This window comes from Neolamprologus multifasciatus, chromosome 14 (assembly GCF_963576455.1).
Source record: "Neolamprologus multifasciatus chromosome 14, fNeoMul1.2, whole genome shotgun sequence".
NCBI lineage: Eukaryota > Metazoa > Chordata > Actinopteri > Cichliformes > Cichlidae > Neolamprologus > Neolamprologus multifasciatus.
The window spans coordinates 28,935,827-28,955,089 of record NC_140452.1 but is presented as its reverse complement, the minus strand read 5'-3'; the positions used below and the strand labels follow the sequence as shown (position 1 = coordinate 28,955,089).

Here is a 19,263-nt window from a genome sequence, read left to right as displayed (position 1 = left end):
AAAAAGTACCCTCCTTATGGCACATGTTAAACACCTGGTATACCAGCTACAGAAGTAGCTCCATCTCTCAGTAGTTTCTATTCCTGTCAGGACCTCACAAGGCAGAGAAAACAGAGGTCACATGTATGCAAAAGCGTGCAGGCACTAGATGGGGCTTAATGGAGAGCTTCCATTAATATCCTTTGCCGGCAGCAGTGTAGATTTTCTGCAGTGTTCAAAGATCTATTGAGAGGCTTGACCTACTGCACTTCTACACCGAGAAATCTGATAGCATGCCTCTGCAGGTCCGAACCAAAATAGCCAAAGACAAAACAAGGTACAGGCGATCGTAAAAGAACATTTGTATCGGCCTACACCGTGACACACCTCAGAGGGTCTCACAGTGAGTGAATGACCTGCACAGAAAGCAGAATATTACTGTTTTGTGACACGTTTAAAAATAATCAACTCTTTCTTTGGAACATCAGATGGATAAAAACAGCTTTCCATACTTTTCAAAATAAGAGCTGTGCTAAAAGGATTTCATCAATGGCTGATTGAGACATGCCTTCAGTGACGTCAACATGTTTGCAATGGCCTCAGAACGTTCAGCTTCTTTGCCAGTTGAAGATGGACGTTCTCATTCACAGTTTCACTGTCACTTGGAGAGTGTTTGCAGTGTCCATCCAAGCCTCCCTCAACCACTTGTCAAGGGAGTGGCTGATCACTCATTAGCTAGACTAGTGACCAATCTAGCAAATGTTTCCATAGCAACAGACATCAACCTCATGTAACCAGTCAGGGAATGCTAATTTTTCCCCAACTTCCCCAATTGGCCATTGCCAGTTTGAAAATTTAGGCTTACATACTGCCTTTCTACTCTGGAGAGCACTCAAACAGTCTTTCTACTACAAATGTCATTGACCCATTCAATCTCTCAGTCACACATTCATGCAGCATTTCTATTCAGTATGTTGCCCAAGGCTACTTTGGCATGCGGACTGGACAGTGGTAGATAACCCACTGTACCACAATAGCCATTGGCTGGGACCTTAAGCATTTATCTGGCTTAAATCTTTTTGCCATTTCTGGACTCTTTTTGGCCGAGTTCCCAGCATTTCAGTAAGCTAGCCCAAGCATGCAGACTTCCTTTTTGAATGATAAAAGGATCAGTCAGCACAGAGTCAGTGAACTGGATAATGGCAGAGGAAGAATGAGCTGCACAGTTACATACATGTTTGTGTGTTTACTTAGCTTACCAACACTGCAAGCCACTAATAATCTATGTAGCTAAGACTTTTTCTAAATCCATTCATATTTTCCTGAGGAATTTTGGATCACACACCCAAGCGAGGAAAAGCAAGCTTTAGCTTGCAGAGTTTGCCCTGCATTGGCTGCAGCCTGTGTTCATTTGGTCTCTCTACTGCTTAGGAACTCAGTCCTGCCAATGTAAGGTATGACAGTGCAGTCTGGTCAGGGTTTTGGATCTGCAGGCTCCTCTGCAGTGTTAGTGACTGATTGTTATATAACCAGCTTCCCCGGAGCCAGGAGCAGAGACAGGCCAGGATTTTTGCACAGAGCTGAAAAGACTGCATTAGCCTACTCTCCATATACATGCTGTTACATTTGAAATAAACGCAGCCTCTCGTCTCTTGTCCTCTGCCACTCCCTCCAGGAACATGCTTTTGAGAGCAGTCAAAAGTATAAAGAGGGCAAATTCATCATCGAGCTGGCCCACATGATCAAGGACAACGGCTGGGACTGAGGGGCGAGCAGCCGGGTGACAACCGCAGCAGAGGAGGAGGAGGGGAGGGACTGGGTAGAGGGTGGGAGCGGGGTCGTGTGTGGTGGGTGAGTGTGTGACTTTGGTTTGGCTGATTTACCATTAACCTTTGTAACTTACTACCCATCCCTCCCTATCACACCTCGCGATGTACACACACAAAAACACACGCGTCAAAGTCCCAGACATCCCAGTTTGACAGAGAGACGGACTAGGCAGGCTTGTACGCAGCTAGCAGGACTAGGTGACTGGCCAGCAACAGTATACGAGGCAAGATGTCTAATTTGTTTTTCTGAGCCTTTAAAAAAGACAGCCGCACTCCCTCTATACCTGCTAGGAGACGTCTCCACTGTGTGAAGTATTGTACCTTGTCTAATAATAACTTTAAAACCATTTGTTAACGGGAAATTTAGCCAGAACGAGACCGGTTGAATGAGGAGCTGACGAATGTCCACTCCGTCCCCGACGTAAAAGAGATGACCTAATATGATTATAGCAAATCCAGCTGAACGGGGCCATGCCAGCTGGGCCATTGATGAGGCCTGGCGCTGAGGCTTGGCACGGAGGCCCTAGCACATGGGGCGCTGAGTTGGGGATGAGGGGGTAGAGATTGCTACCCACTGGGCCTCTCACTCCAAATAGTGCGAGAGGGAAGGGTCCTGATCCATTTTTGTTGAGGCTCTGATGGTTTCTGGCTGGGATCCACTTCATGTCATGCCAGTGATGCAGCTCAGGATGATCAGGGTGAGCCGAATGTGGAAGAGAGATAGAGATGGACAGCCACCAGCTTGTTCCAAAACCTCATAGGAATTTTCCCTCACAGCAGCAAAGCAGCTCTCCCGGGTTTTATTCATCCTTCAATACACCAAAGTCGTGTAAAGCGATCTGCTGATCGTTCCCCCGAGCTCGTCTGGTGTCTGCGGACCCATCGCTGAGACCACCTTTGTTACAGGACCAGACTGAATTACAAAACGTAGGCATGTCTCAGGTCAGCACCTTTGGCCAGAGTTCCTAAAAGGTTTGCAAACACTGTGAGCATCTTTCTGCTGCTTAGAGGAAGAGCAAAGGTGATGAGGCGATCAGTCAGATGCAAACACATTTATAGGTGCCAACCAGCCAGTGGTTAGAGAGCAACTGGTTTCATGTATCAAGAGAACATGAAAATATACTTTTAACCGAGTTATACATGACTGCAGATTTTCAGTCATCGCTCAAAGGCTCTCTTTCAGTCTGGGATGACTGCTGTTTAACTGCTGTTACCCTGATCGTTAACTAACTGTCCCTTGTTTAAAAAAGGAGAAACTAATGGGTAACATTATGAAGCAACGTATGAGATTCACTTTTTTTCCTGAATGCACCGACACATGATCTACCTAGCTTACTAAATACTCCTCATCCACTAAGGGTCTTGGATTAATCACAGTGCGAGGTAACCTTACTGGAAAGCGTTGCTCAGGTTCATTGATGCTAACTTTTCTTTGCTAAGGCCAGGATCCTACAAAACAAGCTGGGTGTGTTATTCTCCGATGGAAATGTATTGTTTTCAAATGAGAGAATCCATTACAGCTGCCTCCATCCCATGCAAATGCACTGTTAATGCATGCACGGTATAAAGTTTTCTGACTAGTTTTGTGCTAGAGATCCACATGTTTGTTTTTTTGGTGAAAAACAGCATTTTGTGCATATTAAAGTTCCAATGAAACCTTGTGCTGTAACTTGACACCTAGTCAGCTTCATCTCAGTCCGTTTGAGCTGTGAGATGTATCGCAGATTAAATGTGATCCTGGTTTAGAAAAGTAAAAATGAGTTCCTCTGTTTTGTCACAGACACAGTTTCCTGCGAACATTGCTCTAGAAGTTTCCCCGTAGGTGAAGAGTCCTTTTCAGTTACAACCAAACCTTAACGGTTAACTCTCGTCGGTAACTCTCACCGCTCAGTCCGAGGCTGCAGCACTACCAAAGAACCCACCCATTAACAATAAATTGACCAAACAAAAGATTTCATTTTGCTTGGGCAAAGTGTTGCATAACAAGGGGTGTGCATATAGCTGAAAGCCAAGGTTGTGGATAGCCTTTCTCTGTGATATATAATATACATACATGCATTACTTTGATTTTGTAAACAGATCTTAATATATGAATATATTCTATTTACTGTATTCATCATTCATGTCAACCTCTGTGTTACAGATTGTAAACAGTGTTAATGTATTGTGTTTTATCTATGATCCTTACGATGATGAATGAATATGATTTAGGTCATGTCATGCTTTCTCTCTGGTACCCCACATTGGCTGTACGATACTACTTTTTTTACTGAAAATGTTTCAATTTTAATGTCTTTTTTAAAGGAGGATGCTGATGTTGACTATATATCATTGGATCTTCATCTAATAAAATGCATCCTGCTGCCATCAAATTCAAGGTGTGTTAATGGTTTTTTAAAAAATACACTTTTTCAGTTAAAACATTTGATGTTTGCTTTATTTGGAATAGACTGAGATTTGCAAATCATTGCATTTTGTTTTCATTGACATCATACACATTGTTCCAGTCCTCTGGAATTGCGTTTGTAAAAGCAAGATTGTAGATTTGGCTATAATAATTTGATAATCATTTAATTTGGTAATTATTAGGTTTGACTGTTTTAAAATATCTTACCTAAAACATATACCAAATATATAAGTAAGAAACATGATTTGAAGAAAAGGGAATAGCAGGAAATCTGGCAAATACCACTGGAGTCAAGAGTCTGCAAAGATCGCCTCATAGCGCTAAAGCAAGTTAGCATTTTAAGGTCTGGGTTTTAGCTGCAGGTTATCTCTATATCAAACATTTAGCTTGTGTTTTAAATATGTGGCATTACACACTAATATTTAAGCTGTTGAATCATTAAATTGCAATTTGTTACTTTTTTAAATTCTAGAAAATGAGAAGAAATGGTGAACAAATAAGTTAGCGGTATCTCTGCAACTAGCTTAGCTAGCAGGAGTGCAGGTTTTGCCTGCTTTTCATATTGCTTTCCAGTCATTGCACACTGTGCTATATTAGGTGAAGTAATATTGTGTGAGCATGCACATTTTTAAAATTTGGATTCAGGCAGTTTTGACCAAGTGGACAATTGACTCAGTTAATAAATAAGTGAAAATATTGATTTAAAAAAAATATATCTTAAAACCTTTTTGGTGTGTGAAATGAACTTCATTTATTATTTTGGTTGCCTAAAGTTAATAAAATGCAATTAATATAAATAAAGTAGATAGTTACTTAATAAAAGTCTAAGAAAATCTGATACAGAGCTGTACAGTCATGTTCAAGTAACCAGTTTGAGATGATTTGAGCTTTATGACGAGGTGTGAAGCAGCCATCAGAAGATGGGTACACTGTGGTTATAAAGGGATGATATGGTCAGCAATATTCTAATATGACATACTATATTCTGACCCTACCATCTTTTATCTTTATTTATATAATGTATATAACTCACCCACTTGCTGCACGTAATGTCCTCTTTGTATATACTCATTCACTGTATATAAAGTTTGAGTCGAGGAGCGTATCAGGTCACATTTCACTGCGTGAAATACTCGGAACTCGGAACAGCCCGACAACACCAACAGTGATGCTACATTTTGCTAACAAAGTGGCCAGTAAGTGTATGGCAGATAATCTCTTAAACAAATCTATCCTAACCCCAACCCTGAAACAAGATTATTCCTATTTCAGTGTTTGTTCCTCTGTTTTACATTGAAATATTTGTTTCCAGTTTCCTGGTGTTGGCATTATATAAGCAAATGTTCTGTGCAGATAAAACATGAAGCGCACAGTCTGAACTTAATCACATTACATGTTACAGTATCAACCTAATTTGAATAGAGATAAAAGAAAAGTGTGACTGTTATTCTAAGTGCAGTTTGAAAACCACAGACAGTACCAAAATAAAGGGACAAAAATTTGAGTTGTGATCATTTTCTATTAGAAAACACGTTGATTAAAAGCTTTACAATGTGAATTTCTTCATCTGCATGTGACGTGACAGAAAGATACATTTGTGGATAGTTGTTTCAGTGTCCATAGAGCCATGTGACAGAAACAGAGGGTCTGTGTCCTTTTTTTAAAGCTTTGCATTATAAATGAGGATTTATTGTGTGGGCATAAAAGACCCCAATCACCTAGAGGCAAACACTGTACCATAGAGTTACAGGACTGTAATGACTGTTGTGTAGTTTCTTCCCACTGATACTGTTCTTGTGTAATTAAAACGTGGCTCCAATGTTGGTAACGGTGAGAAAAATTACTCATTATCAGGCGTGTGTTTGTGTGACTCGACGGAGGACGTGGGCGCGGAGCCCGCTGCGACTGAACGGTGATATCTGCTGGTGATGACATTTTATGGTTCCCATGGTAACAAGTGCATCATCTGTTACTACTGGAGAGCCGAGAAAACGAAACAGCAGCTTGGCATCGCCTTCATGAGTGTTTATCACTCTGATACAGAAAATACGTGCTGATGGTTCGCCTGATGTTTTCTGTGAGATTACGTTTGAAAGTGTGTGTGTTTGTGTGTAGGCGCAGGAGGACGACTATAGGGGCTGGTATAAGAGTCACACCTGTTAGTCATGCAATAATCGAGCTCCTCATCGTGTTTATAGTACTTTCTCCGTGTTGTCCGCTCCACTCATATCCCGCATTCCTTTTCTCCCTTTCCACTTCCCATTATCAGCCTGGATCCCGTGCTCTCCTCCCGCTTTCCCGCTCCCTCTTGCTCCCTGTAGCCTCGTTTCCAGTGAACCTCCTGACTTGGCTAACCCACTCCAAATCTCACTGCAGCAGATGGTGCTGTGTTTGCATTGGGCCAGGTCTCCTAGCAACCCCGTCTCACTCCATCTCTCTTTCCTAAACCGGAGCAGTGGAGGAGTTGGTGTCATGCACTGTCTGGGTCTGCCGTGCCCACCCCTCTTCTGTCTCTCAAACTGACCTGGCTGCCTCTCAGTGTTCATGTCTATGCAAAAGTAGGGCAGCGGCTGACTGTCTGGATGACTATACGTGTGCAACGAGCACATCGGATGTGAAAAATGGGCAAAGCAGGACACAGCATATGATGTGACTCCCACATACACACACACGCACACAGAAAAAAATGGGATTTGTAACCCCATGTGGCCTAGATTTTACAGATGTTCACATATGTTGTGACGGCAGAGAGATCGCATCTGGGTCATGTTGGGTACAAAGACGTTTATGGTATTTTAAACTGCTGGAAACTTACAAATGTACATTATATCTGTGTGTTGGTATTTTCTTTATTATCCCACGATCTAATATCCTGCCAGGGAGGCTTCTGAAACAATAGATGCCGGAATATGTAACAGTAGATGTAATCTGCCAGGCTGCAAACAACCACCCACACACTCTACTTTATGAGGAGGGCAAATGAAGACTCTCATCCTGACATCACAGTGGTCCTTTTGTTTTTATGGTACCTGTGGTCCAGTAGACTTACACAGCTGTGTCTGCATATATACTGTGTACTGGTTAATCTTTAAATAGATTCCCACAAGGATTACTGAAGTACAAAACCACATACACCAAACACTGAACTCAATATTAAGGTGAAAGTGCATCCATCCATTAATTTCTGCTTAGGACCAGGTTGTAGGGGCAGTGATTTAAGTTGAGAAGTCCAGACCTCCGTCTCCCAAGTCACCACCTCCACTAAGGCACTAAGACATTCCCAGGCCAGCTGAGAGATATAGTCTGTCCGATGCATCTGGACCTAACCTAGGGCCTCCTCCGGGTAGGACGTGCCCAGAACACCTCACCCAGGAGGTGCCCAGGAGGCATTCTTGTCAATATAGAGGAGTAGCAGCTCTACTCTGAGCCTCTCTTCAATGACTGAACTTCTCAACCTGTCTTCAAACAGGAGCCCAGCAACCCCAGGCAAAAGCTAAGTTTTGCCGCTTGTATCTATGATCTTGTTCTTTCAGTTACTACCCAGAGCTCGTGACCACAGGTGAGGGTAAGGATGTCGATCAACCAGTAAAACAAAAGCTTTACTTTTACACTCAAGACTCTATTTACCTTGACAGACCAGTGCAATTTCCAGATGACTGCAGCCATGGCCCCAATCCATGAAAGTAACAGAGCAAATCCCAGGAAACAAAATGGAGCTGAGGAAAGGGCAATATCCCTATTTATTATAAATAATTATTATTTTCATCCTTTGGTTTCATGGATTTAAAAAAGCAATGCAAGGTGTTAATCGTTGAGGTTTAGAAGCCCTAAAACACGCTAAGCTGCAGGTTCACATTTACTGAAGAGACATTAAAGTCTTACTGACTTTCTGAACGCACTCTTATTTCCACAAATTTTTCCTTTAAGCAAAAGTTTTTTGGGTTTTTTTATGGCACAAGTTTGCTGCCATGCTCTCGAGTCTCTAATGGCTCCCAGAAAATCATCCATCATGCACAGATAAGCAAACCCACCCAAACAAACACACACACACGCACACCGCTGTGATATTTAAGTGTAGCCGAGGGAGAACACACAATACAAATGGCAGCTCCAAGCCATGTTATGATGCCCCTGTCCCTGATTAATTGCTTTAATTTACTTTTCCAGCTGTGGCACACAGACAACACAAATGATTAATCCTTCTCCTCCAACTGTGGTAGCATGAAACTCAACAACCCACAGCTTCACAAGTGCAGTGCTGTGTAACTTTTTGTTCACTTGCCCTAAATAAAATGATGCTGTCTCATGTGTAAAATGCTCTGTGGTGCTGGTAATCAATAGGAAGACATGAAGTGTCGACAGCAGATTGTTTGCACCAGCATCTAAAAGCACCTTCTGTGGTTTTTCCTTCTTTTTGGAGGAAATTGCTGCCCCCCCCCCCCCCCCCCCCCCCCCCCCCAAGGGAAGCAAAGTGCCGCCTACTTGCTTGTTTGCTTGGGTAGAAGTACCCGCAGGCCCCAACAGAGCAAGGAAGGTTTTTTCCTTCCCCACTCATATCTGTATCGGACACACAGGCCAAGGCTGGAGAGGAACAAGCGAGGCGAGCACAAAACAATGAAAAGGCCTTGAGTGAGGCTGGTCTGAGTGATGACATTTGCTGTTAAGGGACCTGACAGTCTTGGTCTGCAAACAGCAAAAACATTGAGACAGTTTTCCAACACAAGAGCAGTTCGTCTCAGAAATCTTCCACAACTTTCACTGCTCTTCACTGAGGTAATGTAAAACCTGGGCAATCTTTATGGATTAAAGTCTGGATAAAGTGGGGCGCCGACAACACATAACAGTCTTCTTCTAATCATGAGTTATTTGATGATCTCACTCACTCACTTGTTTTGCAGCAGTTAAACACAGGTGATATCCTTCTGTGATCCTGGATCACACACATGTTTTTTTCTCCAGGTTTTCTGAAGGTCTTTCAAAAACGTTCTTGTTAAGCCACTTAACACTGACCGATGAAACATTCAGCCATAAACAAGGTTAACTCCACTGTGTTGCTAGCAGCTTCATCATCATTTGCTCCCATTTCTTTACCTGAATCTATGAAAAATGGCAAAGATACCACAGTTTGACAGGTATACAATTTTATTTTTGCACCAAGAAGGTAATTTCCAAAGCTGAAAACATACAGCATATCTCAGCATAGTGTGCAGTGTATCCTTAAACAATCTGAGGAAGTGTGCTAACAGGCCATTCTTAAGGAAGGAGAATCAGACAGAGAAGGCTGATGTGGGCCGAACTACATAAGAACTGGACAGAAAATCAGTGGCAGCTGGTCTGATGAACTGATGAATCCAAATTTGAAATCTTTTGTTCAATTCAATTCAGTTTTATTTATACAGCACCAAATCACAACAACAGTCGCCTTGAGGCGCTTTATATTGTAAGATAGGCACTACAATAATACATACAGAGAAAAACCCAACAATCATATGAGCCCCTATGAGCAAGCACTTTGGCGATAGTGGGAAGGAAAAACTCCCTTTTAACAGGAAGAAACCTCCGGCAGAACCAGGCTCAGGGAGGGGCGGCCATCTGCTGCGACCGGTTGGGGAGAGAGAATTACAACAGGATAAAGACATGCTGTGGAAGAGAGACAGAGATTAATAACAAGTATGATTCAATGCAGAGAGGTCTGTTAATACATAGTGAGTGAGAAAGGTGACTGGAAAGGAAAAACTCAGTGCATCATGGGAATCCCCGGCAGCCTACATCTATTGCAGCATAACTAAGGGAGGATTCAGGGTCACCTGGTCCAGCCCTAACTATATGCTTTAGCAAAAAGGAAAGTTTTAAGCCTAATCTTGAAAGTAGAGATAGTGTCTGCCTCCCGAATCCAAACTGGAAGCTGGTTCCACAGAAGAGGGGCCTGAAAACTGAAGGCTCTCCCTCCCATTCTACTTTTAAATACTCTAGGAACAACAAGTAGGCCTGCAGAGGGAGAGCGAAGTGCTCTAATAGGGTGATATGGTACTATAATGTCATTAATTGGTTGAGATCAGGAGAAAGGTACATCAGTAAATGCCATCTGTGAAACACAGTGGAGCCTCTGTTGTGGTTTGAGGTTGCATTTCACCCGGTGGTGCTGGAGCTCTTAAAGGAATTAACAATGCAGAAAAGCACCATCAGATTTTGATCCAGCATTTAGTTTTTTCAGCGTGGCCTGAATAAGAGAACACACATTAGATCATTTTGAAACATAGATTGGCCTCAACATCACTGATGCACTGTCTGTTTGCACATGTCAATAAATCACTGCACATATTTTCTATTTTCCTAACAAATATATAAAGAAGTGAGGGGTAGGTCAAGACTTATTTGGATTTAATGTTTCATTTTATATAATTGGTGAACTGAAATGGGGACTGAAATGACCTCCGCCCAAAACAGTGTCTAATTTAATGAGCTACTTTGAGAAGATTAAGTTAAGTTTTTGTCTTTTTAATGCTCTTCTGTGAATGTATTTTTGCTTGGTGGAAGAGGCACTGTGTATTCCTTAAATTTGTTTAAAATGAACTGCAATCTTCAGAATGACCGCAGCTGCTTACAGAGCTAAACAGCTAAATGACTAATCCACACAAACAGCATCATGCTATAAATAATCCTCCTAGTGGGTCACACTGAAATTGCTGCCAAAAATAATGAGTCACTTGAAGTGTTTTCTTGTCTTACTAACATGTCAGCAGCCTGAGTCTGCTGGCCTGCTCGTCTCTTCTCTTCATGAAAACATCGTCAGGCAAACGTGAAAGGGAAACTGCTCCACAGCTCGTACAGTCAGCTGTTGTGATGTGGCCTGAAGTGTGTAAGAAGGTGAATAATGCCAAAGTTTACGGTGTGAAGCAGCACAGGCCTAAATCAAGCTCAGTGCACTCTCTGACCTCTCATCTCTAAGTCCCAGCACACAACGTAGCAACCATCGAGTACAAAATAGCATTTTAAAGAGCCCATAAAACTAAAATAAAATGCAACCTTTCTGCCACAGCATGAATTTTAATTACAGATTTGGAGAAAGCAGGCTGACTCTGGTGCTATGCGATCATGTTGCTCTCATTTTGTTGTGACAGCTTCTGAGGGGTCAGGGAGGCTGCTGGGAAAAGCTGAGCCTGCTGACAAAGGCAACATTGACTCTGTCAACCGCAGAAATAAATCATGTGATAGAATTGTGTTTAGAAGATGATAATAGACTGTGGCTGTTTACTCTTAGATAGAAAGTGTGATTTATGAGTCTGCTTATTACAAAGACTGAAGACAGCCTGCATCCAAAGGTAAGTAAATCGAGTAACATCTTCAAACCTAACTCTGTGTGAACCCCCCCTCCACATAGTAAACTACTATATAAGACTTAAGATATAGATTAAAAAAGAGCACTTAACCTTCTTCTGTTCATAGCCTGTACACTCACTACAGCCTGTACATACTTAAAGTTATAGCATATTCATAATATTCCTTCATACCGTGTATATTGTAACATACCCATAATAGACCCATATTTTGTACCCTTATACCTATAATAGTATAATAATAATAATAATAATATATCTATATATATATATTATTGCTAAAGCACTTTCTGGATGGATGCAAACTGCATTTCGTTGCCTTGTACTTGTGACATGTGCAATGACAATAAAGTTGAATTCTATTCTATTTTATTCTATTCTATTACCATTGAAAAAAATATCATGTTCTCCCTGTATTTAAATCTCAGAAATGATATGAGTGTTATGACAAGTGTTAGGTAAAGAAGGACATAGAGGATGTCATACTTTACATTGACTTTAGAGAATATGAGTTCTAGGAGTTGTAGATCTGCAGCAAAAATGAGTAGTTGTAAAAACTTGAAAACATAATTACAATTTAAATGGGTGGTTTCCCTGGTAAAATCTGTCCTCCTGGGAACAATGGATGTAGAGAAAAGGTTCCACAAAAGTACTTGTAGGAGAGTAGTTGTTACTAATGTAACTCTAGTTCTATGAGTAAGTTTGTGAAAGTGCAGACTTTTAACTTTAATTCAAGCAGTTTTACAAAAATGAAATATGCATTAACTGTTTAGGGAATCAAGGCCTTTATACAGCGGGTGCGTAAAATTCATGCAAATATTTTGTGTGTGAAAAATATATTTTGGACTCTTCTTGATGCAGCCATTCACACGAACCACATAATGTATTTGCTTTTGCAGTATTCTTTGAGTCATCATATTATTTGCACTATGAGATGCTGTCTGATCAGTTGTGCAGAACGTGTAGCCCTGTACACTTTGCAGTTCATCCTGCAGCTTCTATCAGCGGTCACATCTATAAACACTAGTGACCTGCTTCCAGTGGGAGCAGCACAGGCCCATACCATAACACTTCCTCTGCTATGTTTGACAGCTGATGTGGTATGTTTCAGAACATAAGTCGTTTCTCTCTTTTACCAAACTTTTCTCTTCCCATCATTCTGGTACAAGTTCATCTAAAGATTATTTATTTTCCTTTACAGGACTGTGCAGACTCTTCTATATGTTTTCTGGTAAAGCCTAATTTGGCCTTATTCTTGAACTAATTAACTAACTACTGATTTGCACGTGTTGTAAACTGTATTTACGTTTATGAAAGAGTCTCTTGATTGTAGACTTTGATTATTCATGCAAATATATCATGTATTAAAAATACTTTTGTACTTATCTATTTTTAATGCAGCCGTTCACACCGACCGGCTAATTTTACAGGATAAATTTGTAGCATTTATTTTTTCAGGCTGACCAATCAGACCACAACTGCGCTCCGGGTCAATTGGGTCTCTGAAATAATTTTTCTGCCTCCTCAGATGTGGTCTTAACTCTGCCAACAAGAGTTCAAAGTCCTCCTCTCACATCCTGAAAGTTGCTTATAGAAGCAACTATGATATAACTTCAACTCCTGGATCAAACTATGAAATTCTCCCTGCTGCCGTTTTCTCCTGACAGGCACATGAACTCATATTTTCCATTTCTTCTGTTTGTTGTTTAGAAACATCAGGACCAGCTTATCATCGCTTGATGTTGACTCCAAAAGCTGCTTTGAGAACCCTTTTGACTGGGTTTGCAGCATGTTTTAAAACATTCTATTATTTGTATTATAGAGCTTTTTCTAATCGGTTCTGCAGTATATTTCTGGATCTGAGCAGAGAGATTTTAGATTGGTAAGATTTTAAGGATTTCCTTCTTAACCATGGAAATAATTCTGTGATCATCCACTTTAGTTGTCTTCTGTGGTCTTTCAGGTCTTTTGGTATCGCTCAGCTGCTCAACCAGACTGTTGATTTGGCAGCTCCTAAAGTTTTTACTCTCTGATGGGTTTAATTTTGGTTGTTCAGCCTAATGACGGCCTCCTTTGTTTGTACTGCCATCTTTTTGGATTTGCTTACTGAGAGCTCCAGTAAGCAAATAACAAATACAAGATAATGGGCTTCACATGGCCATGCAACTGCCTCTCAATGAGTTGCTGTTGAGACTGAAAATTGACTGTAATTCTTAAATAGTTATTGCGATTTTGTTATTTTATTCCGTTAAAGTGTTTTTTGTTCCACCCCTTGAATTATAAAAAACATAGAAAGAATTATCCAAAAACCAATCAACCTAACTGTGTGTAATGTGCACAAAAATAAAAACAGATTTGTACAAGACCAGCTGTGATGCAGCTTTAAGAGAGAGGTCTGCACTGCATGAGGCCTTCAAATGAGAAATTAATGAAGCACATTAGCAAAACAAACACATGAAAACACACAATCAAAAAAAGAAAATGTGAATCACCACCACGTGCACAGGGGACAGCAGTGACTTTAGTTTCATGTGCAAAGGATGGATGCAATTATATGTCACCAGCAGCTCTTTGGAAAAAAGAAGTTTCTCTGAAACCACTATTGTTTACTAGTTACTCTTCTTGCCAGTTTCACAAAGCTTTGTGCACAACCTGCACTGCTGTATGCTTTTGTTCTTGTATAACCTACTACAGTTCAGTTTATCTCCATCTGTGTGAACCATCGTGCTGAACCTGTCAGTGTAAACACTGATCTAAAAAAATGCTGCATACGTGGGGCTTCTTGGTCCCTGCTGAATCCTCAGACAGACCGAGGCTGCGCTGCTGCTGCTGCTGCTGCTGCCAGGAGACCTGTTGTAAGAGACTGCAGAGGCTATAAATAGCTCAGGCCTGTCTTTCTCACAGGCACCACCCACTACATAACCCATGTGACACAACAGCAGCACAAAGCAAAACAGTTCAGCACCGCTGCACACTGAGCCACTGAGAGCGGAGTGGAACAACATGTACTGATGTAGGGCTCTTTAAAGAGAGAGAGCTGCTTTAATGACATCTCTTTGTCTGTAGAGACAGCATAACATTTTTATGCATGCATTTTAACATTAGTGGATTTAGGCTAAGGTGTCCTCTAAGCTTTTTTGCCATGGTAACAACTAATGCTATCAATAAAAAGTGACTATTTGTCATTTCAACAATAATGTTGAACAACCTTTAAGAGCACAGTTTAAAGGCTTTTGGAAAATCCATTTATTAGATGTGCTTCACGTGTACATGACATGTTGTTTCTGTCTCAAAGTGGAGATGACCGAAGCGTGCACCAGACAGAAGGGTCACTTCTTTTTGTATAGACACGTTTTAAGATATTCAGAAACATGTTTTGCACATCTGATGAACGTCTTTGTGCGCACTGCCCTTTGATCTGCTGTTCTGCCCGGATTGTATTCACCGTAGTTTTGATTGATCTTCAGATGTCACGTGTCGCTATGATTAGCTGTGTGCCGCTCTACAGATCCTCAGCCTGTTGCTGTTGTTGTTGTTGCTGCTCAACACTCTCAGCTTACAGGATTTACTGACCTACAAAAGGGTTACTGCTGTTTTGGGCCTGCAGGTTTACAGTCCCTGCTGACTGTAAACAGAGCACACCTGTGGCCTGTCTGCACCTGACTGCAGCTGTGACCGTCACAGAGAGGGGATGCATTTCTGTAGCATACCTGTACACTTTAAATTTAAAGAAATGTTTGAATCACCCTCAGCAGACACTTTATTAGGTACACTTTAGTAGTAATAGAGATGTTTTTTGCCTTAATTCTTGTGGCAAAAAAATTCAGTGAGGTGCTGGAAACAGTCCTCAAGGTTTTGGGTCATGTTGACATGATAGCATAAAAGAGTTGCTGCAAATCCATCATGTTACTCTCCCGTTCCATCACATCCCAAAAGTGTCTCTCTTGGATTGAGATCTGGTGACTGTGGAGGTTTATTTGAGTACAGTAAACTCACTCATCATCATCTGACCAGTGTTACATGGTGCATTATTATGCAAGAAGCAGCCATAAGCTGGTTGGACTGTGGCCATGAAGGAATTTACATGAGCAGCAACAGTACTCATATAGGGTGTGATGATTAAATGATGCTCAGTTGGTACTAAGGAGTCCCAAGTGCGCAAAGAAAATATCCTGACACCATTACACCACCAACCTGAACTGTTGGCACAATCCATGCTTTCAGGTCCTTTACACCAAACTCTGACCCTACCGTCCAAATGTTGCAGCAGAAATTCTGATCAGAACAATGTTTTTCCAATCTTCAGTTGTGCAGTTATGGTGAGCTGAATTGTGTCCTCAGTGTCCTCACTTTAGCCGACAGGATTGTGGTCTTCTGCTGCTGTGGCTCATCTGCTTTATGAAACATGTTGCATGTTCAGAAATGCTCCTCTGAATACCTTGGTTGTTATTCAAGCTGCTGTTGGCTTCCAATCAGCTTGATCAGCAGTTTGACAATCTTCCTCTGACACCAAAAGGATATTTTTACACAGTGAACTGCCGCTTACTGGATATTTGGTTGGAAAGGGAGACCTTTAGGTCTCTATAAACAATAGAGATGGGTGTGTGGGAAAATCCCAGCAGATCAGCAGCTTCTGAAATACTCAGACTTTAACTATAGTGTTGTGATTAAAAGATGCAAGCAGGGTTTATAACGCAGACATTACCAGCAGAGTTAATGATGATCTGCTGCTGTGAGGTGGTATTGTTTGTATTTTGTTTCTTCCTCAGCGGCAACCAGCTGTACTGCAGTTAGGAGCATTTAAGGCTCTTATGAGGAGACACGTTTGATCCTGGAGCAGCCCAGATTGGGGATTTATGTAATCTCAGCACAGTGGTTTTAGATTACACCGATTCATTTACTCACAAGTCCCGCAGCGCCTCCAACCATATCTCGGTGCGGTGGGGGAGGGTGTGGCTCAGGCTGATTCATTAGCAGTTTTTCCTCTTTTGTCTTTCATTGGCCAGAAAATCTAGGCAAAGGTGAGTGCCAACAAAGCACTTTAAAAATACTCAAGTCAATCCTTTTACTGGAAAACAGTCCACCCCAACCCCTGCCCCTGAAAAAGAAAAATCAATTAGCTGCATTAGGATTTCAAATCTGATCCAACGCACATGAAGGGGTTATTGCTTCTGTAAAAGATGGTTATTGAGCCTACACCCGCTGCACCCTCCCACCACTGCGCTCTCATGCACATAAGGATGCCATTGTTTGCACTTGTCTGCACGTCATCTCCACATAGCTATTCACTTATTTCTTGGAAATCCTCAAAATCTGCCCAGCGACCACCACGTTATCAGGTAAAAGGATTAACAGAGCAATGACTCAGGTAATTTATCAATCAGTGACTGTTGTGCAACATTGACATCTTCCAAGAATACTAACATTTCTCAAAACTGTGCTCTTTACAGGCTTTGGTTTGTTCCCCAGAACTAAGATCCAACGAGGGAAAGAAGGAGACGCAGTCATGCCATGGTCTGTATTAATGAGCTGAAATATTTATTTTTAAAAACTGAAAAAATAAAAACAAACCCACCAACATAGTTTTAGTATATTATACAAAGACATATTTCAATGTTGCTATGTGAGTATCTGTTTCTCTCTGACTACAGTGTGAGGCAGTTTGAAAGGCTGGCTGAGCTGGTAGGACTAAACAGACATGAACCAGAGAGAGAGCCAAAGAGGGAGAGAGAGAGGTTAATAAAAAGGTAATTTGGGCAAAAAAAAAATAAAATAAAATAAAACCCAAAATATCACTCGAGGTGCAATCGAGTCTTTCAAGACACTTGGAAAAAAAAAATCCATACAAAGAAAATGCTCCTTTCTTTTATGGAGGTTTTCTTCTTCTACTGAAGTCAGCTACCAGATGTGTTGTCCAGATGTGGAAGAAGTGACAGACTACAGCTAAAAATCATTTAGTACAAAAAGACCTGGACTCAATAGCACTGCAGATAATACTTCTTATTATTGGCAAATACTATTCGACCAGCAGCTGTTAAATTACCCAGTGTCACAACCTTTTAGAGATATGCAGCTGAAGCGGAGCGTCCAAAACTAAAGTACGTTAAGACACAGAGAGACAAACCCCCACCACCACCAACCGCGGGTCATCGAATAGAAAGAAGGTAAGTAACGTGTTGAGGGTTGAAAATAAACGCCTGCTCGTCTCAGGTTTCAGAGTCCAGAGCAAAACGGCAGCTCGTCGGGTTCAGCAGGAAGTAAGGAAACTAACCGTTTCGTTTAAGTTAAACCGAATCCTTAAAAGCAAGCAAAATATTATTTCCAACAACAGGAGGCTTGTAGTTTATGTCCACAGCTACTTGGTCTTTAGGAAGCTATTGAAAAAACACTGCAGTTTGCTTTTGTCCGAGTCCCTGTGATCCCTCTGTCACTCAGAGAAGGAATTCAGGGAAAATAACGGCAGTCGGTTCCCCCTCTGTGCGTGGCGAGAGGCTGGGTCACGTGATCAAACCGGGCCAATCTAAAGGTTTGTGCAACAGGAATGGCCTCGAGTCCTCGTTTAAGTCTGAGGAGGGTCTTTGTCTTTACTGAACCGAGGAGCAAAACTTGTGTTTTGATGAAGAGAAAAAGACATCAGAACGAGCTCTATATTAAAAATTTTTTGATAATAACAATAATAATAATAAAGAGGACTGCCTCTCGCTACCCTGTTCCCCAGTTTAACCAGTAAAAGAAGGAAAATCTGAAAAATCAGACCCATGTTATTAGTGTTTTCAGCAAACCTGCTCATCTAAACCTTCCCCCTGATGCACGGCTACCTCCAATGATGTAGCATGAGGTAGTTCACAGGGACCGTGTGTGTGTGTGTGTGTGCTACTTTGCAACCCAACCCTCCTGCACATGGACCGTTCTATTTGAGCACTTATTAAAATAAAGACCAAAAATCAGGGGTGTGTCTGTGTGAGGGGTCGGTGTTTAAGTTAACAGTCATGGTCGTTACAATGGTGAGGAGGTGAAAGGCAGAAAGTCCAGCGACGCGGACTCAATAAGGTGAGAACTCACAGTGAGAAAAAAAGAAGCGTCTCGGGCTCCCGCGGTTTCACGCGCAGGACAAAAACATCTGTTTTTAATGGGAGAGCACGCCGTTTATGTTACGGAGACACGAATGTGGGCTGGGTGGACTCATCTCCCCCCTCCGTCCTGCTCCTCAGAGTTCGGCCTTTGTGCGGTGCGTCCCGGGATGACGAGTAGAACTTGTGCAGCGAGGAGGGAAACGACAATAAGAGACCTCGCCGCTGAGTTTTCCCAACACAGTCCAGGAGGAGGAGCGGGGGGGGAACGCCGTGAAGCCGGGCTCTGGGTCGTCTTTCACACCGTTCCTCGTGTACATGTGTTCGTCCCTCCGATACCACTAACACCCCCACCCATCCTCCGCTGTTGCTGAGCCCTTGGTGCTGTCCTTTATGGAAGCTTCGGGACATGGGTGGAGAAGCGGGTTTAGAAAAGAAGCACCTTTTCATTTGGCTTGGATAACAGACAAACAGATAATAATTAAAAAAAATAACAAGGGAGAAGAAAGGCTGAAAAGTGTGTCTATAAATAGAAAGAGGCAGACAGAAGCCGGTCTTCTGGGTTGAGGAGGAGTGGGGTGACGACACCGGTGGCGGGGATCAGCCTGTGCCTGTGGAGGACGAGGAGGAGACAGATTTTA

The 19,263-nt window shown here is 41.9% G+C and overlaps 2 protein-coding genes across 3 annotated transcripts in view; one reads left to right on the top strand and one right to left on the bottom strand.

The window, feature by feature from the left end:
• Nucleotides 1–17,364, top strand: part of ypel2b (yippee-like 2b) — a 28,893-nt gene extending 11,529 nt beyond the window's left edge. Inside the window, exon 5 of the mRNA XM_085131262.1 lies at nt 1,655–17,364. Coding sequence (XP_084987388.1) covers nt 1,655–1,744 — 90 coding nt within the window. The 3' untranslated portion in view covers nt 1,745–17,364. The remainder of the gene's footprint in view (nt 1–1,654) is intronic.
• The window catches only part of hip1 (huntingtin interacting protein 1), a 50,459-nt gene continuing 48,262 nt past the window's right edge, over nt 17,067–19,263 (bottom strand). For both annotated transcript variants that reach the window (XM_085131240.1, XM_085131242.1), the window contains exon 31: nt 17,067–19,233. In XM_085131240.1, coding sequence (XP_084987366.1) covers nt 19,223–19,233 — 11 coding nt within the window. In that variant the 3' untranslated portion in view covers nt 17,067–19,222. The remainder of the gene's footprint in view (nt 19,234–19,263) is intronic.